This window comes from Nothobranchius furzeri, chromosome 10, assembly GCF_043380555.1.
Source record: "Nothobranchius furzeri strain GRZ-AD chromosome 10, NfurGRZ-RIMD1, whole genome shotgun sequence".
Taxonomy (NCBI): Eukaryota; Metazoa; Chordata; class Actinopteri; order Cyprinodontiformes; family Nothobranchiidae; genus Nothobranchius; species Nothobranchius furzeri.
Genome location: NC_091750.1, coordinates 47,132,303 through 47,153,522, shown reverse-complemented (window position 1 = coordinate 47,153,522; position 21,220 = coordinate 47,132,303). Strand labels below are relative to the sequence as shown.

General features: G+C 40.8%; 1 protein-coding gene across 4 annotated transcripts in view; it reads right to left on the bottom strand.

Annotated features, from left to right (window-relative positions):
- Nucleotides 1-20,324, bottom strand: part of sptbn2 (spectrin, beta, non-erythrocytic 2) — a 60,330-nt gene extending 40,006 nt beyond the window's left edge. For 3 of the 4 annotated variants that reach the window (XM_015960856.3, XM_015960858.3, XM_015960860.3), the window contains exons 1-2: nucleotides 20,121-20,324; nucleotides 5,313-5,500 (exon numbers count right to left, since the gene is read on the bottom strand). In XM_015960856.3, the coding sequence (XP_015816342.3) occupies nucleotides 5,313-5,469 (157 nt within the window). In that variant the 5' untranslated portion in view covers nucleotides 5,470-5,500; nucleotides 20,121-20,324. Of the gene's footprint in view, nucleotides 1-5,312; nucleotides 5,501-19,574; nucleotides 19,696-20,120 lie in introns of those variants that run through there. The other variant, XM_015960857.3, reaches the window with a different exon arrangement.
- Nucleotides 20,325-21,220: the final 896 nt, after the last annotated feature.

Sequence of the window (21,220 nt, the reverse complement as noted above, 5' to 3'; positions counted from 1 at the left end):
TGGGGTAAGAGTGGAAAAGTTTTTCTAGTTTTTAAATCAAAGTACTTTCAAGAAAAGTGAAAAAAAAGTTCTTCTTTTTACTTCATTTGACCACACTTGAGGCCCTTGAGTGGAGTAAAAGTCTTTAGTTGCACTCCCTTGTGGTTTTGGCAAAAGGAACATTGAATATTTCTTCCCTCCAAATTCTGAGCATGCATTTGCTGAAGCACAGCACTGCAGAGCAAGCTAACCGGCCGCGGTCGGATAGCTGTGTAAACAAAGCCTTCTGTGCAGTCTGAAAATCATGTCATTTGCATAAGGTGTGTTTGAGGGAGGAGCACGAAGAACATGGTGGATGGGTGAGGGAAGGGAGGAGCTGTAGAGATGGACTAAACCATTACGGTCTCTTGAACAGTGTACCTTGTAGGGGATTATCCAACTCCAACTTAATTCTAGTAAACAGGGTGTTGTCTTCTCTAGAGGATGCCTCACAGAAATTCCCATCACTTTGCACAATGTTATCTCCAGGTGCTTATCTTCTTTTTCTCCCTTTGTAGAGAATGCTTTTACAGTTGTATGAGAGGCACTGAGACAGGAAGGAAGTTATTGAGAAAGTAGAAATGAGAACTTTCCAGCCTGGCGTTATTTTAAACAGACAGCTCAATTTTTGCAAAGTTTGGTAGAGGTGAAGATGAGTGAAACAATTATTTATTGTAAAACATTTTATGTCTAAATAAACTAACATTTAAGGAAGGCAGAAACTTTGCAAAAAATAAACAAAAAAAGCAATTCAGCGAGATGTTTGTTTATTCTGCAGACGCTTTAATCCAAAGCAAACTACAACTGTGACCTTAATATTTGGTCTACAGAAGAAACGGGAACCTAGAGCAAACTGACACATTCATGCTAACTCCAAGCAGCAAGGCCCCAGCTGGGATTTGAACCTACAGCCTTCTTGCTGTGAGGCAACAGTGCCACCACGCAGCCCAAGTTACTGTTCTAGTGTAAGTTCCAACTTTAAAAAGCAGGGGACTTATTCTACATGTATTATCATTAGTTACTGATTAACAGACGTCTGTGTTAGAAATACTGATGACTACAAGCACTAAAGGCTAAGGTCACAGCCTCTCTTTTAAGCAGACGGCTTTTGGATCTGGTCAGGAGCCAGGGTAAAAGTCTCAGAGTTGTGTTTGTTCATATGAGCTGGCAGCAGCTGGATGGGTCTCATCAAAGGTCCGGACGCTCCAGGCCTTTTGTGACAGGGCGTTTAAAGAGGGATGAGGGACTAATGAGAACTGAAGGTGACGGACTTCCTGCTCTGGAACAGGAGCTATGACATGGATGCACGCAGTGAAAAAAAAAAAACAGTAAATCACAGTAATTCCCACTTGGTGTCCCACTGGAGATGAATCGAACACAATTTCCCGTTGAACGCAGACGAGACAGCTGGTCTCTCTGCCATATGCTTCATTACATATTAGGTTAGGTGCTAGAGGTAGGAAACTAACCTCTCAGTCATTTCAGTACAAAGCTAAATGACAACAACAAGCAAGATTAACAAAAACTTGGTGGAAACAAAAAATGTCGTCAAGTGAATCATCATAAATGACTTTTGTGCTGAGAAAACGGGACTTAATGATGACTGTGTGGTAAATGAACCCGGATTAGGAAGAGAAGAGATAAAGAACATAATTGGGGGAGGGGAACACTGTCAGAGGCTAAATGTGTGTTGCTAAGCTTGTGCTTTTTGTCAATAACGTAACAGAGCCCCTACTAAGGCCTCAGGGAGGCAGGACGTTGCTTCAATATGCAAATGATTGAAGCTTGCTGCACTCGACACAGGAGGGCTGATAAGCTGCTATCGATTCAAATTAAAGAGAGTCTCTCAATCAAGTTGGCCCAACAGCCGTCACATGTAACATGAAATTTAACACGTGATACACGCAGGAGATAACTTGTTTTTATTTTACAGTAAAAAGCAAAGGTAGAGATGAAACGACAAAAGCCAATAAGTATGCAGGTGCCTTGATATTTGGGGAGAAGTTGCAAAAATAAAGCGTGGGCAGGAACTGAGCCTTTGGGGTATTGCTGCTGCAGCATGTGAAAGAATGTGCACATCAAGTCTCCACTTGTTAACCTGAGAGGGCATTACAAGCATTCACAGTATAGTGTTCAGGCACACCAGGAAGTCTCGTGAAAATGGTGTCAGAATGTGCATTGCAGAAAAATCAACAGAAACCTTTACAGATGTTTTTAATTCAGACATTTATGAAGTATAATAAAAGGGCTATTAAATAAAGGGTAACCCTCACACATGGGTTCAATTTGTAAGTGAAATTAGGTTCATCTTTAAATGTCGAGCAGAACTGAAGTACAGAACAAAGATGATCACTATTTATGGATTTTTCTCTTCATGTTTCTGCTTCTGGAGTGCCTCAATGTTGCCCCCTCTGCTGGGCTCTTTAGGAAACTGCAACTTTCTTTACCATTACAGAGTTTCAACAATAATCTTCCATTTAATGGAAACAGAACAATTCAGAAGTCATCAGCATATTCTTATACCATTACCTAAAATCATACAGACGAGCGTTTATCGTAAAGATGCCAGGACTATTGGGATTAGACCAGCAAGGTAAAGAGAAATCAGAATGTTAGTCTCATGTTTGTTAGAGCAATATTAGCCATTACATCCATCCTAAAGCAGTGCATGTTGGTTTCACAGCTACTAGTTATGAAAACAGGTAAATCTGACTAAAGTTGCTCCTTTGTGGACACAGCTGCCCAGCGTTGTCCTCCTTTTGGAGGTATTTTGGTCTTGCCCTACTAAAAGAGTCTTGTGCCTGTTGGGACACAAAAGAATCACATCTGTTCCCCTGTCTGCAGACACTAATTAGATTTTTGCACATTGGTGGTTGATCTGTATTCTTGTTCCTACTGCTTCCAAAACCCCTGCTGCAGCTATAGCTAACAGTTTATATAATAATTTTTACTCTAACTCAGATTATTACAGTTAATAAATAAATCAGTACAGCTAAACTCAGAAACCTAAGTGGAGCACAACTAGAGAAGTCCCGATCCGATCACATGATCGGAAATCGGCTCCGATCACGTGGTTTCAGACTGATCGGGACTCGGGCTTTACTTCCCGATCCGGACTCGGATACTGGGTTCAAATTACAGGAGAGCAACTTGGTTCTCCTTAAATGTTGTCAGGCTCCTCTGATGCCCTTAACTTACACAACCAGAAGGAGCACAAAAAGATCCAGTTTCTACCCATATTATATTATTTATATGGACTCAGAGTAGCGGGGATTCTTTTGGGCAGAGATGCAGAGAGGCAGGCAGACCGCTGATTATTCATGAACTCCAGCTGCGTTCTGCACACGGCCACAGTAACATTTTCTAAGTTTCTAAGTGGCGTCACCAAAAATATATAATTAACACACAGTCATTTGTGTCCATTCGTTTTCTCTCTGGTAAGTTCTGTCTGTATTTGAGCATGACGTGTGGACGCGCTCGCACTGCAGCGCTCGTCACTGGCGTAGCCGTGCAGCGTGGCGCACACTCCGCTTTTTTGCGGTCAATAGATCAATTTGATCTGCTAGTTAAAAAGCGACTTGTGAGGTGAAAAAGAAGGAAGCAGGCAGGAGTTTTTCTGGTGGACTGGGAGATGCAGGAAGATCAGAGACAGACAGGACAGGAAGTTAGGAAAATAAAAACCAAGAAAACAAAACAATGTTCTTAAAAAAATAAAATGTAGGTAGATTGATCTCACTACACGTTTGTACCTGTATAAAGCAATAATTTATCAGCATGTAGTATTTATATAGTTGATACAATTCAGATCATCTTCAAAACTCCGTCCCATGCCCAGGGACGTATCTAAGCATTTTGGGGGCCGAGGCAAAATAGACCCCTGCCAGGTATTTTAAGCTGAAGTGCTATCTGTTTTTATGTTAGACTTTTTATATTTGCAATAAAGTCCAAAAGTGAAGAATTTATGTTATTTATTACTTGATTGTTCAAGCTACCTCACAGAAGTGATCTGTTGTTAAAAAATAAAATAAAACGGTAATTAAATTAAAAAAGAAGGAACATTCTGGAACTGTTTTTTCCTTTTCTTATTTTTTTTAATGTATCAAAAGTATCGGATCGGGACTCGGTATCGGCAGATTCTCAAAATCAAATGACTCGTACTCGAGGGCAAAAAAACCTGATCGGGACATCTCTAAGCACAACAAACAGCTTGTCGTTTTAAAACATAAATGATATTTTTCCAAGTTTGATTGTCCAATGTTAAATGAATGGTACTGATGGTGTGTGAGGGCATCTCCTATCTCCTGACCACCTCACTGCATAAAAGGATGGAATATTCAACACAGCAACAATGAGATTTGCTTCACTCAGCGTGTGTCATTAAAGAGCAAGTCACCCCCTACAAGAAACTTACTTCACTCCCTCTTCATGTTTGAAAAATGCAACAAATGCTGTTGCCTAGCAGACCGAGAGGGCAGAGCCACTAACAAATACACACACATGTACCAGTTTACATCATAGCATACCTCTTAGCCAATAGCGGTGGCAGATTTAAATTAAAATACAGTGCAGAGTTTTTACCTGACAACGGCGCAACACTGACAGTTTTAGGCAGAATATTTAAATTTTAACTAAGATGCACTGAAGTACCAAATTATTGACTACACATATCTGCAGCACAATTAGACACACATTTATAAAGTTTATCAGCAAAAAAAAGTTGATTTGGGGGTGACTTGCTCTTTAAACTCTTCCTCCTAATGACTTCTACACCAGCACCTTTTTGAAATGTGGTCATTTACCTAAAAATCTAACTTATAGGGAATTTTGAAGATTCGTCAGTATAAAATCTGAAATGAACTGAATGAATGTTTTCCAACCTACGAGAAATAAGACTTTATATACACTTTTCAGGTTTTTTGAAAGTCAAATGACATCTTATGCAAGCAGTTACATACTGGTCTGTGAGAACATGACCTGTGGAGCATTCCATAAAACCAGCATCACAACATAACAAGAATGTGGATTTTAGATTTGCAGTGTACCTTCGCATGTGTTCAAAAACAAAATTTTAAGATTAGGCACACCACACCCCTACACACACAGCAGATAAGCTGTTTAGGAGAGGTCTATGGAACGCAACATTGACCAGTCTCCAATTACCGTGGATGCCAATCTGATGGGACCTGAACACATTCATCCAACAACTCTGACTAAATTTCACAGATGTTCTTTGTTTGAGTCTTGACAAATCAGTTTTGTTTGCCAAAGTGAGGTAATGATGAAACGTGGCATACCTGCAAGAGCTTTAATGCGAGAGCGTTCAAAGAGACGTGCTGAGCTGTTCTCATTATCCCAGTCAGTCTCTGCTGCCAGGTCCCAGCGGTTATTGATGTCATTGTACTGCTGCTGGATCTCCAAGCTGTCAAAGTCCGTTGGTGAGATTGTGCTCATGGTGTCAAGGCTTGTGGAAAACACATTCAACCTAAAAAGTAGAGACAAAAAACCCAAATCTGTCAGTGATCGCAGACAGATACTTCACAATACAAGATGGTTCATGAGACAGACCCTTGAAATGTTTGATTTGAACTATTCTTTAAAATTTGTATTTCTCTGTGGCATCTGTAAGAACAGAGGTACAACAATATACATCATGTACACTCTTCACATCACCTCTAACCTGCACTTTATCTTGTATGACAGTTAAATGCAAAATGAGGCTTGGACATCGCAACGGTCGGTGCGCGTAAAAGGCACAAGCTTACAGATAAGTCAGGCAAATGCCACTAAGCAGTCACCTAACCATTTCATTTAACTGCTCCAGTGAAGCTGCATGTCAGTGATGTTAGCGTTTATTATGGGTGTTCTTTGTGGGACAGCAGCAGCTTGTGACCATAGGATCTCACACAACATTGGGCACTTAACTATTTACACCTATGTCAAGCATCTGAACTCCACACAGAAAATTTGTTTATAATTAATTTTATAATGTGTTTGTAAGAGGACTGAAAGACTACAGGGTAGATATACTAAACAATTATGCTAGAGGCAAAAGTAGCATGCCATCAGAGAATCATATTATGTAAAAGAGGAATCCGATTTCCTGTTCTTTTCTTCCAGACTGGGGTGTGTGTTGGAAAGGATCTGGTGAAAACACATACCGCAATACAGGTGAGATAACTTTTTGAATATATCTAAAAGTTAAAGACAGACAATAACTTCAATATTAATGACTGAATGGAGGAATGATGGAAAACTCAGGCCAGACACTTCCAAGACAAACCCAGTGTTATAGGGAGCCTAAATCTCCTCCCCTTCCGGTTGGCTCGTGGGTCCCCGGAAGAATGAAAAAATGAATGCAAATTAACGAGGCTAATAGAGCTATTTTCTAATCCGCTTTGCCTCATGTCCTGGATCGCACATTTGTTGTACTTTAAAAGTAATGATGTGTGTTTTGACTAGGGTTGTCACGGTAACCGGTATAGCGGTAAACCCCGGTAAAAAAGTTGACAATAAAAATAACCGTCCAGTTTTTAATAAACTAAATTATCTCGGTGGGTTTACCGTGGCCGCGGTTTCGGCGCGGTGACCCTTACCAGCCACCGTCGCTTCAGCTGAAGTTCCCGTGGCGCGCACACGCACTTTTTAGTTTGCAACGGCACCAAAACTTTGAAGCTGAAATAATGGCCGAAGGAGGAGACGGCAGCGCCCAGGACATCCATCAGCCCTCAAAGAAGACTAAATCGGAAGTATGGGCATATTTTGGATTTCTGAAAAATGCTGAGGGACAGTTAGTAGAAGACTGCTATCCCGTTTGCAGAACGTGCAGGAAACAAGTGTCTGCAAAAGGCAGCAACACTTCGAATCTAAAGGCACATCTGCGTGACCATCACCCACGTCTCTACAGCCAGTGCAAGGTAAGTTAACATTAGCATTTTAGCTTAAATGCATGGCGTGAGGACTTTTGGTTGAGGGAGAATGCAACGAGTCACTATATACTGCAGCCGCAGCGTCCTCTGCCAGCATTTAAACCGTGTCACGGACACCCTGTTGCTGGATGAAGCATCTTATTTGTTGATGAAGAGAAATATACGATTAGTTCCTTGTCATTGATTTGTTTACTTATTCAATGCCATTTATACTTGAACATTTGGATTTGATTACATAGTGTAGTAGTTATTTTAGTAATTTGTTTAAAGTGGCTATTTATTTTAAATACATATTTTTTAAGGTTGACTTGTACAGTGCTCAAGTCAAGTGTGGACTGGAGTTTTAGATTTTCATTTTGATAATGAAGAAAACAAGTATATGAGAAAACAAGTGGTGTTTCTTTGATTTGTTTACATATTGTTTATGTTTTGAATGTTTGGATTTGTATAATTTAAACCTGCACTGACTACTGTAACATGTTCCAGAAAAAGAAGCTATTTGTTCCTTTACTTGTGAAAAGTTGAACTTTTGCTAAGACTTTGTGTTATTTTAGGTTTAATAAACAATATTAAACCTTTTCAAAACTATTTCAGTTTGTGTAGAACAGGACTATCAATGCTTTCTGAACATATGCAACACCGTTTAAAAAATACCGCGATAATACCGAAAACCGTGATAATTTTGGTCACAATAACCGTGAGGTTAAATTTTCATACCGTGACAACCCTAGTTTTGACCATGCCAGTCACGTACTTAGCCCCACTGATATGCATTTATTTTTTCGTTCTTCTGAGGACCCATGGTCCGGAAGTAGATGGGCATGACTTAAGCTCCCTAAGTCACTTCCGGATCATGGGTCCCCCGGAAGAACGAAAAAATGAATGCAAGTCAATGGGGCTAAAAACGCTATTTTCCAATTCCACTTGTATTGTGCCATGGATTTCACATATGATGTCCGTAAATTTTAAAGACACTGTTAAAAGTCCGCTTTCCAGAGGAAAATGGTTTGTGAACACCGTCGAGACTGCATTACCCATGATGCACCTCGGTATCTGTACTTCCCGTTGGGAACGTGTTCAGCGCAGTTCAGCACAGCTGAAAGGTGTTGGATGATCAGCGTTTTTCTCGTGCGTTCCTGTGTGAGTTACCCTTGGTGTGCGTGTTTATCATATTACCACACCCACATACTCCTGCACGCTCACACTCCCTTTACCTGCATTCATAGATGGGAATGCAATTGCCTCACCACTAATGTTGTACAGCCTGTTGATGTCATCTGCTACCTCTTTAATAAAACTACTTGGACTACATCACTGTGGAGTGCCAATCCTTCTGACAGAGGACAACTCAGTTGAAGCGTGATCGGCAATCAGTGCAAACATTCAGTACAGACACATTTTGATACCAAGAAAGTGTACATTTTTTAACGGGGGGACGATATTTTAGGTTTTGTGTGACAATAAGTCCAAGACTACAAATGTGCTACACAAAAGTGATGTCATCGAACCAGACACGGAGAAAACGGAGGGAAAATGGCTGTAAGTTCAGCAAACTTCCCACAGCAGGAAAGAACCACCATAAATCTGGTCATTTGTTAAGTAGCAGCTACTTTGGGGAGAGAAGATTATGTGGTGATGTCATTTATGCGACGTGCCGATTTCTAGTTTGTAGTCATGCTATTTATGAACTTTTACAAGCTAATAAATCTCAAAGTACATGACTGGCATGGTTGAAACACCCATCATTACTTTTCATTTAAATTGTAGTACAGCATGTGTGTAATCCAGGGCGCGTAAGGCAAAGCGGGTTAGAAAATAGCGTTTTTAGCACCGTTGACTTGAGTTTTTCGTTCTTCCAGGGACCCATGATGCGGAAGTGTCTTAGGCTCCCTATTGCAAAATCTTTCTGTCAGAGTGAAAACTGCTGCCACCTAGCAGTCGGGGTTCTAATTACACCACGCCAAAAAAAAAAAAAATGCAGTAAATGTTTGCATGTAAATGCTCAATTAGAATAAACACTACTTTTAAATATTGATTCAGTATCATAACACTAAATACTGCAATATTTCTGCGTATGGACATCCCTCCTTCCAGGTAACACAAAGTTTGGCAGAAAAATGAAAAATTATTCATTGTCTCTCTTCAGTTGGTTTTGGAATAAATGTAGCATTTTCAAAACAAAAAAATGTTTTTCACAAAGAAATATTACTAGTATTAAATTATATATTTTTTATTTCAATGTAGTTTATGAAGAAAAATCAGCTCTAAACCTGCAGAGCAGGTGAAACAAAAGAAGCACCTTCTTGCAGCTAAAAACGAAAGAAAAGAGCTCAGTAAATCCCATTAGTGGTAGATTAAGATGTGGCTTGAAATAGAAGCTAAATGCAGGGATTAGAGAGCCAGCACAACACCTCCGCGTACCCCCACCCTTACTGACCTCTCACCTCTCAACTCACTCGCACCCCAGCTCCTTGCCAGTGACTGGCCCCCCACTGTGTAACAGAGCAGTTGTCTAGTAGGATCTTAAATACTCATCGCTGTTAAAGTCTGTCCTAGAACCAGTCTTTTTGCTCATTTAATTTGAGTTACCATAATAAATTCAGGGGCCAGCTCATGGGGGGAAAAATGCCTTTTATTTATAAAATTCATAAGATTGTACTATTGGTGTGATAGATTGTCTTTAAACTAAACCTTTTTTTTTTTTAAATAGGAGCAGGAGTCACAAAGCGGCTACTTTTTCATGACAATCTGTGTGTGGGAGTGGTTCTGGGTGGGGGATGGCGGGGAGCAGGACTAGTGAGGTCACAAGAGTCTGGCAGAGGCAATCCTCCCTCGTTATGGGTAGGAAGAGGCTCGGATCAGTGTCGGCACTAATCGCTCTTCAATGGATCAGACAAACAATCCCCTGACCTACTATGATACTGTCCTCATCTTCCTACAAACAGCACAGCATGAGACAAAAAAACAAAACAAAAAACAAGCAGCACATGCAAAATGAGTTGACCGATTACACCCCACCATCTCATACACACATCTAAAAGCTCCACCTTCGAATCCACCCTCCCAGCATGCAGTCATGTAGAGCATTAGGTTTCACACACAAAAGGAGGTCAGGTCAACGCCGTCATGTTTGCTTGTGTAACTGGTTTTCCAAAGTCAGAAAACAAATTAAAAGGGGTCAGAGAACCGAACATTTTTAAAGACGGATGGCACATCTCAAACTCATCCATTGCTCAAAAGTGAAGACACAACATCGGGTGTACAGGAGCTGCCATGCTGTGTTTTATTTTTAATTTTTTTTTACTAATCTTTACAGTAGGGATGTGGGTCTGAATGTCTCGCCTACTTACCAGCTGACAATCATGCATCGTATATCTATGGTAATTAAAACTTATAATTGGAACATGCAGCAGTAAGGTAAGAACTAAGTGAATCTACAAAAGTCCACTGACAAAGATAAGGAAATACTTTTAGACTTTAACCTAATCTTAAAATAGATATATTATCTCTGTGCTTGGCAGTTTATCTTCAGGTAGCTTGGGTCACAACCATAGACTGTACATACACACAACTTACTAAATAACTATGGGGGGAATAAAACCAATTTGTTGAGGACCTTTAGTTTGAATTTATCAAATTCAATGTTCCCATTTTTCTCAATGTTAAATTCAAATCATGATGCAGTCACCATTTTTCTGAATCGAGATGTGCCAACAATAGCATGTCCATCCATGAATAGACGGGCAGGACAAGCATCCTAGTGACTATGAACACTGGGGAAATAAAACCGGGGTGCAGAAGAACGCCTGAAGGCTAAACCCCAATTCCTGACCACAAAGACGACTCCTAAAGCAGAACGGCATCGGTCCTGACAGCGAAGCAAAGCCAGAGGCATGATGGGCAGGACCTCCTCTCTCTTTTCCTCTGTCATCCCTCCTCCCATCCCAGAGCTACTTCCCTTCACCCAGCTGGTCTGCTTGTCACTGCACCCGTTAATCATGGTGTGAGGAAAAAAGAGAAATAGAACCCATAATCAGGCACCCGCAGGGAATTAGGCCTGTGCACATTAGACAGCCACACTGCCAATGTGCACCAGGGGAATAGGGTAAACACACACACACACACACACACACACACACACACACACACACACACACACACACACACACACACACACACACACACACACACACACACACACACACACACACACACACACACACACACACACACACACACACACACACACACACACACACACACACACACACACACACAAAACCACTCCCTGTGTAATAGTGAACAAAGAAATTATAGATCGTCCCATGCAAACACCAAACACACCACTGCTACCCAAAATATAATTAATTGTACTTAAATTATGTTAAAATTCATGTCAATTAATTAAAAGATCATTTTAGGATAAACACATTGACGTTTCACATTCCCAAACATCAAGATGGAACTTGGTACAGAAATGGATGTGTGTGATGCCCATGAGCCGAGAGTGGAAGTAGATGAACAAGTGCAACACACAAAGCCTGCCACACTCAACTGGCTCAACACAAAGACAGAGTCAACAGAGATGAGGCCAGCCGTTCAAGCCTTTCCTGTTTGCAGAGATGAGGCAGCCAGAGGCACATATGCATCAGAGGCCCCTCCACAGGCTGATCCTCGCCTGAATGCCCTGCTGAATAGGACAGCAGAGGTCCTTTGTTGACTTGTAGCATCACATTCATCTAACACTCAAATCATCACTGTGTTCAACGCACATTGAGACAGACATGTTCACTTTGGTTTGCGATGCTAGGAATGAATACAGCTTAAGAACCAATGATACATTTTCTTTTTCCTGTTTCACACTGGAAACATACAACCTAAGCCTGAGTGTGGAAAATCCCTACAGAACAATGAGCTAAACCTGTTTTTCCAAAAGTCTTCACATTTCCTCACCTGCCTCCAGTCACTGATCACAACTTGCCTGTATCCTATGTTGTTCTGACCCTTAATATAGCCTCACCGAGAATAGGAAACCCAAATGCTGTCTTTGTCTTCTGACCAAGCTGTCTTATCTCCTGTTACTGAGTGGAGAGGAAGCCGGAAAGAAATAATTGAAGCAAGACTGCAGGTCCAGATGGAGTCAGCCTCACGGTCCTGAAAGTCCTCATTGGGCAGCAATAGAAAAGTCCATCTTCAAATAAGGGTGAAGTTGGCCAAAGTGTCCAGTTAAAACCCTGGTCAAAAAATAAAGACCTGGTATAAGATCATGAAAATCCTGGAGTCGGTGACCAATTTATCAATTGAGCATCTTTAGGAACTTCCAGAAGTTGGTGTTCCAACCTAAGACTGTATGCATGCGTGCGTGTAATTTATGTTATTGATTTAGCATGATCAGCTTCACCATTATGGTATCTTGTCCCCCTGGTGAGAGAGTAGCATCTGGTCCCGGTGACCCAGCCAGCAAAAAAAGACTGGTAGGGAGCCAGACGTTATAAATCAGCTTCAGTGTGAGGTCTGCAAGGGGAATTCTGCCAAAGTCTGTGACTTGATCAAACCATGGGAACACAGCAGCAGGTAGAAGTCGGTTTCTAAGCTAGCTAACTAACACTTTTGTAAACACTGCTCTCTATGAGCCCCAAATAGGTGTGCTACTCTTTCCAACAAGTGAACTTGGCTTAAACTAGTACAAGCCAGGCTAAACTGGTGAAAAATATAACAATCGGTCACCATTTTTGCCCTCCATTTTATAGCCCTGTAACTTATCATTGAGGTCTACCATGGTGGACATGCATGATCAGATGATGTTGGTGCAAAGGGTCAATATTGGCTGGCACTCACATTTTCTCTTAACTCCTTACACCACAGACTTTCAATATACTTTAACTTACAGTGCTCTTGTCTCCAAATAAAATGAGAAGACTCAGCAGTTGTTGGAGTACTAGATAGGAAGCTGAATGCAGAGATCTAGTGGACCATTTTGTGGCATCATGTGGCCAGTAGTACGAATATCTTCAAAATGAACAAGACAGATGACTGTGGCTTTTAAAATAATTTGGAAAATGTATTCTGCTATTAGGGAGAGAGCAGACTCTCCTTCTTGAGGATTCGTTCCCTCATGTCTTCCAGAAAAAGTTGCATATCTTCTTCAAAAATGAAGCCTCAATAACAGCTGTCTCTTAAAGCTGCAGCATCGTGGTCAGTTCAAAGAAAAGGAACAAACAAGCCCTTCACACACCACCTCACAAGTCAGGCTTGAGTTGCCCTTGTTGCACTTCAGTGTGAATGTACAAGGGCAGACTGGGGTTTAAAGCTGATCCATCCCCGATTCCCAGTGTGCAACAGAAAGAGTCACAGGATCAATGTGGTGTGTATGTATAAAATGGACGACAACACTTCAGACAAACTTCAACAACGTAGCTGTTACCCAACTAATTTTGCATTGAACTTAGTGTGCTGAGCTGTCTCCATGTAGAAAGCATCACTTTCCAACAGGGAATGGTAAAAACTTCCAGAGGACATCATTTTCGTTGTGAAATGGTACAACCAATGTGTGAAAATGTCTAATGATTTATAGAACAAGCTCCCTCTGTGCTAGGGACTGTGCTGGATCCCCCTGAGCTGGCAGAATGAAAAATGTTGCAACATCAGTTGGGCATAATAGAAAACAATGCACACCTTCTTTATAATGCTGAAGAACCAATGAAGTTAGAACCTCCTTCAGCTCTGCAGATGCAACACTGCATTTGGTTACTCCTGTCTATAGAGTATTAATTTCAGACGAGCCACAATAAATCTTTAAAATTGAACTCTAGACCTACCTGTTTATTTTTATTTTCCTTTGATCGTCATTGTGGCTCATTATTTAAAGGGAGACAAGGCAGTTTTGGCTTCCTTTTAGCACCCCCCGGTGTCCGTATAGTAGAATCGAAAGCAAAATCTCGCTGTGCCTTCTTCTTTTAAACACCTTAATAAACAGCTCAGATGTATACCCGGCCTTCCTTAGTGTGTACAGGAGTGATTCATCACTAAATTAAACAAATCTGCTGTGTTTATGATGCAAAACATACAGGAAATGGGCTGGAACCAGACTGCAGCTCCAGTCCCAACAGAGCAGCCCGCTAGTCTGAAGTTTCAAGTAGAATATTCTGGCCACAGGGGAAGATAGGGGCTTGGTGGCCTTTCATTAACCCTGTAAAGGGTTATTTTAGCACAAACTGGCTCAATGAAATGATTTAAAAATATGAAAAAGTTGCACAGTGTCTCTTTAAATTTCATTTGTAACTGTTAGAACTTTTACATTTCAAGACAATACAAAACATTTAACAGATGTGGTAAATATTCTATGTTAATATCACATGTAAATATTACAATGGAACAGGTGAATAAAACCTACCCACCAAGAGTGGGTCAGGCAGGTAGTCAGAGGGCTGAATGTGTTGGAGAACTGGCATCGTGTAATGATGATACAAGGTTTGAGACAACGAAACTGTAGGTAGTCTTGGAACAATCAGAATGGGAATCACTGTGGATTTTAGCACATAAACATGACTATTTGGATAGTCAGCAAACAGAGGGCAATGATGAGCTCATCTTGTGGTTACTGCTTAGAAAACAGTGAGGAAGATGCTTTGCGTAGATATCAATTCCAATTTTTAACATTCTATCCAGTTTGGAGGGATGGCCGGATCCAGGAAGGGTCCTAGTACCAAACACTTGCCACTTCCTTATTATAGACTTTATTAAAGAATTTGTATCCATCCATTCAGGGGAGACGATACAATACATCACAATATATTGTGATACATTCAGCCAGATGATTAGTAATGTTTAAGACTGAATTTTATGTAGGAAAATTCAATAAACAGTCCAAACTGATACATGTTTAACTCATTCACTGCCATTGACGACAAAAGTCGTCATTTTAAATCAAAACCGTTCACTGCCAATGACAACTAAAGTTGTCATTCGCATTTTTTTTACTGTTTGGGCATCGGAAAGAGCCCCCTCACCGTGAGAACAAACATCCCATTTCGAAAGCCGATCTTCATCCGCATACGTTACACGTCACGTGACCAGGAAGTAGAAAACCCACGTGTTAGATCATTTTTGGGCCGTTGCTGTAAAAAAAGTGAGGCGCGAACCGGAAAAGCTTCTGCCGATCACAATTCAACAACGGATTATGAAAGAATGTAGAATAGGGCTGTCACGGTTGAGGAATTCCCCCTGCGGTGAGTTAGGGCAGCTCAATATTGCGGTATGCGATATTAATGCACCCCGTTTTTATTTATGTACAAATTTGTTTGTTAATTACTAAACTCATGGCAATATTTCCTTTGAAACATTGTGCTTACACATTTAAAAAATGTTAGAAAAAATACATGGCCATTTTTAACACTTTATTGAATGCAGCTCAAAGGGCAGTAACGGCATTCTCTGACTGAACTCAAAAACAACATTCAGGAGGTTTAACTTTGAAATGCAAATTTGGCTGCAACATCTAACAGGAATAAAAAAGTGCCCGTTTTGTTTTGTGGTTTAAAATAAAGTATACAAAATGAGATGTCCCAGGCACTGTCATTTCACTTTCACACACAAGAATAACTGTGATTTATAACTTGGTCATGTCCTTGTTACGCGCAAGGAAAACCAGCATGTTAACCTTATGCGGTTTGAGAGAGGATCTGAGAGGGATGACAACATTTCCAGCAACACTAAAAACCCTCTCGGATGGTGCGCTTGTTGCACAAATACACATGTACTTGCGTGCGACTTTGGAGAGCAATGGAAATCTCTCATGGTTGTTGTGCCACCATGTCAGAGGGTTTTCATTAGGGTCAATGGGTTCCTCCGTCTCTGTTGTACTTGCCGACTCGAGAAAAGGCTTCGCCGAGTCCAAGCTGTCGGCTGGCACTGGCATGAGCTGCCCCGCAGCTCTGTGTGGCAGGAAGCGACGGCAGCCGCGCCTTGATAGCTGGATGGTAGGTCGCAAGGTGAGCCCTTAAATTAGTTGTGTTTCCTCGTTTTACTTGAACTGTTTTGCCGCAGATTTTACAGACTGCCTCATTTAAATTCTCTGGCTCCCCCTTTTCATTTGGCTGAAAGCCGAAATGTTCCCAAAGGGGCAAAGTAACATTTCGTTTTGATACCAGTGCAGCCATCCTTCTCAGCATGCGCTGTCGCGAGATTTAATCAAGTGCTGTAATGGTGGTGGCACATCATGCAGCGCGGTGGGTTTCTTAATATCGCGATATTTTCTTCTTGCGGTTACTGCGACAGCCCTAATGTAGAATGCTAGAAACGCGCAGATTCTTCCTGATGTAAGAGGTGAGTCTCCTCTTTGTTTTGGTAGTTTTGGTGTCAACATCATCCTAGCGCGCAATGTTCTGTGACTCTTAAAAAAACAGTAAAAACGGTGAGAAACGCTGGCAGTGAAGGGCTTTACTGATCAGGAAACGGCTGGCAGTGAATGAGTTAACATAAGGTATCTGAACCATAATGGAGGGATTTACATTTGAATGGTGGAAACAAAACCCATTGCACACTGCTGCTAACTAGTGATTGGTGTTTAAATTGCACCAAAAGAAAAGAAAATAACCAAATATTTGCATGTAAATTTGATACACAGCTTTTGAATACCGATATAATGTCACAAGAAAAATCACAATACATCGAGCCATATCTGAACTGGACTTATATTTTATCAGAGCTGCAAACTTGCGCATGATGAGTGTGAGACACACATTTGACTGTCTTTATGTGCTCTCACTCCACAAATCCAATTTCTTAGACTGGAAAATAATAATAGTATATGATCTATAGAGCGACACGTTGCACCGCGCTACTGTACACACTCCCCTTCATCACCGCTGGACAGGACTAAATAATTCTTATGCAGCAGGTTGTGCAAGTTCACTACAACATAGATGCTCTCATTTAGGTCTTCACTTCATATTGCAAATGTTTGCACTGTATATCTCTCTTTTGTCATCAGTATTTGTGTTATCAACATTAATTAAAGATTGTGTTAAATAACTGAGATCTCAGTGTCAGTCAAAATAATCGTGATTATTATTTTCGCTGTGATTGAGCAGCTCTAGCTAGTGCTTATCGCCAAAAATCAATATCACAGAATATTGAGGATTTCACCTCGAGAATGATAAATGTATGATAACTACATGTATGTGCAGAAACATAAGATGGGACTCTCACAAGCTTAGACATAAATACATAGACATACATTGATTGCTGGGGAGCGTAACAGCATCGCCACCATAATGGATGGGTCTCCTCACTCTATGCGCGTTTTGTGCAGCCTATGGTTGCAACAACCGACGTACAACTGAAAACGGAATATTAGGGATAACTTTTGACTTTTCTAGCCTACCTGATGGGATTTTACATTTTAATTTAATTTATTTAGTTTCATTATATTTATATTTTAACTATCATATCATGTGTCTGACTTTGTGAAAAAGCTTGATGAAATATATTTTTAGTTGGGTAAGCACTTTCCTCAGTAGAAATGAATGGACTGAGAGCGAATAGAGACCCATCTAAGATGGCGGCCGGCCAATATGGCAGCTCCAATAGGCAGCGGCATTCTCGTCTCTGTATACATGTATGTGGTCACGTGTATTACGTTGAGTCACTTTGTCACATGACTCGAGGTGGTACAGCTTCTTATAGGGACATGAACGTCATCAACTTACACATATCTTTTTCTTTCATTTTTTAAATTATCTGATTTATTGACATGGGAAAAACGATTAAGTTAGAGTCTGGAACTTTGTCAATGATACATTTTTTATTTATTGCCCAGCTCTAGCCCTAGTAGAGCCGATTAGGTATCTTTGTTTGCGTTTACATTTAAACCTGCAAAGCAAAAAGATTGAAGTCTTTCAAAGTGGGTGACTTTTTTCTAAATAATATAGCTGAATATTATTTGCAAGAGCAGTGAAAATGCATCAAGCAGATCTGTGGCTCTACTGATGGAAGATTCAGCTTTGTGTGCAAAAGCAGTTCCTCTAAAATAAGAAGTCTGACAGATGGGTGCTCACAGCTGATGTTTACCCAGGAAAGCTGAATAAGCCAAGAAACTGCCACAAGAAGCTCACCGGGGCCAATACACTCACCTAAGCAAACAACATGCTTCTACGCAGGATTATGCAGCATTATTGTCTTTTTGGCTTGATTTCATCAAGTCAGAGCAGAGCGTGTGAAGTTGCATTTCTGCCATAACTCTGAGGGAATTCTGTTAATTATTAATCATTTGCATGTGGTCTGGATGCAAATTAGCCAAAAGTCAATGGGGCATCAGAGCATTAGCAAGTCCTCATGTCGCCCTCTAGTGGTATTTCCATTTACATAAACAAAGCATGCATTCTTTGTATTAATTTTTTATTACCAAATGATACTAATTGACCTCTGGCTAAATTCAATTAAAATTTAAAAAGGGGGAATTCTACCTTTGACTAGATCAACTGTTGCTCAGTATATCACAAATGAGTAAAGCAATAAAAGTGGATTTTTATTGTTAATATATATATATATATATATATATATATATATATATATATTTCAAATTAGAACCTGGATTTTAAATAAGGTAGAATCATTTGCATCATTTTTTTAATTCAATAATTTCCAGTGGTCTTAAAATCAATTTGTTGAGCTGAGGAACTACATTTTGCTTAATATTTGCTTTGATATCACAAAGTTTGATATCACAAAAATACCCCCTTACTTTCTGACATAATGAAATACATCAACTCACATAATTAGAAGTAAAAGGAATTTTGTAGAATACTTTAATAAAAAGCTAATTTCTTCCAGACAAGGAAACAACTTTAGCCCAGAACAAACACAGTTTAACTACAAAAACTGAGAAAAAATTGCATTAATGTGAAATAAAAATATCTAAAAAAAAAACTGAATGACACAAATAAATTGCAGAAGCAAGACAAGTAAGAGCAATACAATGTGACGACGTAAGATAAATAACTATACCAAGTGGCAAACTACCGTATGTGGTTTGCTTCTGTTTTAATGTTTCTTTGCTACGATTCTTGCTGATTCTCTTTAATTTTCCATGTGATGTGAACCAGTTTCCAGTTCAGAAGGAGTGGGAGAAATGGGGGGAAGGGTGTTTTAAACACACAGCCTCACTTCAGTATTCCTATCTCATCCCCTAGTTCCTCTGATAAACCAGTCACTGGGTATGATGAGAGGTAAACCCCAAAGAGTTACCTCTGAGATGCACAATGACCAGTCTGGTTTAACAAAAACAGTCATGGCTTTTATCAGACTATCAGATATCAAAGCATTTCCTGACAAGCTGCAGGCCATAAACAGCTGTTAGATGCCTTCAAAAACTTACAGTGTCACGATGTTTAATCTATGTACTTTTAGAGAGTCATTAGAATGAATAAGCCCCTACAAAAACACAGTCACCAGCGTTTTTGGTTAAAAACAATCAAAACTTTCCATTTTGTTGTTTTTCTCTAATATTTTTCTTATGTTTCTACACGTGGTAGTCAGTGCTGACTTATCGAGATCTCGTCAAACACCCAATTTAAAGCAGTAAATATTGTTTTCAGTTGTGTTTGGTCAAAAATGCACATTTCTACTTACTTTTTACCTGATGCATCCTTGCTATGACTCACAGGCTAGGCCAGGCAGAATCAATCTCAGCCCTATCACAACACAACCAACCAGCTCAGCGTCCAAAGAGGAAATTAGAGAGCGAAAAAGCATCTTTACTGGATTCCACCGGACATGAGCTGCTTAAAGCAACAAGGCGGGTTGGTTTAGCAGCAGATGCTGAAGCACAGATCCACAGGCTGGCTGCACTCAGCACGCAGATAAAATGACACCACCGACTCAAACAAAGGCGACTGGAGACAGACCTACAGAGTGATGGCTCCCAGTTAGCAGCAGGCGTTGCTGTCACACGCCTCTCAGCCAGCCAGCTAACACACCAGAAACCTATAGGTGGGTGAATCTCTGCTGCTGAACAAAAATGCGATAAAACAGCGGAATGAGTAGAGTCGGTTAGCTAACAGCAGGGCTAACAGGAGTCACCTGAACACCAGACTGCTCTCTGGTTGTTATTGTGGGCAGCCTGATGGTAGTGAGTAAATAAAATAAAATAATAAACAGTGAAATAATTCCACTTACCCCTTATTTCTCTCTCCTCTGGTAATTGTTGGTAATTTCTATCGCCTCGCTAAATGGGATAATATTTCACCGGGCACGAATCGCGTGCTGCTACTTACCACGCGCGCGGCTACGCTAATTTGAAATGTAACGGTTAAAATCCCAGGTGAGCCCGTTTTTCCTTTAAATCCGCATCCTTGAACAGAGATACGCTTTTCCCTCCCCCTCCGCGCTGCGCTGTTAGCAGCTCGTTACGAAACCAGATTCCCCTCAGCTACTGGAGCCTTTCTCACAAAACCGTCAGCGAGGAAGACTAATGAAGGCGATGAATAGACCCCGTTTTCGGGGTGTATGTGTGTGTGAGACAGGTACGAGACGGATATCCGCAGCTGCCACTACCCCCCTCCTCCCCCTGGCCGAGCATCCGAAGGGCCCCCTGGTGACCGCTCCCGTTCAACAGGGAGAAGAAAAGAAATGTGGATGTGGTGGTTGGAGGGGTGTGGGTGGGTGGTGTGTGGGTGGGTTCCTGACCCTCCATCAGTCACATGGGAAGCATGTTTTTTTTAGCTTTCAAGAGATGTTCCAGGTTTTAGGGCTGTTTGGTGCTGTCCCTGGTGCTAAAGCATTTTATCCACAAACCAATGAAATATATATGGTTCTGAGCTGTGTGAAAGTTTTAAACCACTCGAGCCTCCAGTTGTTATCTAAATGGTGATCCAGGCATAACGAAGGTCTACAAAAAGTGTGTCTGGACCCTGTGTGGTCCTTGTGTCTGACAATATTATTGTGCAGTGTAAGGCCTGGGAATAACTGCAGATGAACAGTAAAAAATGTTTTTAAGAAATAAGATAAATGCAGCAAAGACCTGACACAGGGCCATCACACTTGAGATGCGTAGCTATGAATCACTTTCAGCTTTCTGTGAGTCACCTTGAAGGTGCATTTTTGTTGTTGCTATTTTGTGTCTAACCAGGTCAGCACTGGTATTTTTCAGATATTCCACCAAAGAAATTGGAACAAAATGTGTCTGTGATAAGACGGCTTCTCGTGGATGAGAGATGAAACTGGGCAGCAGCACTGGTACCACAGCTGCCTTACTGCAAGAAGGTTGCAGGTTCAAA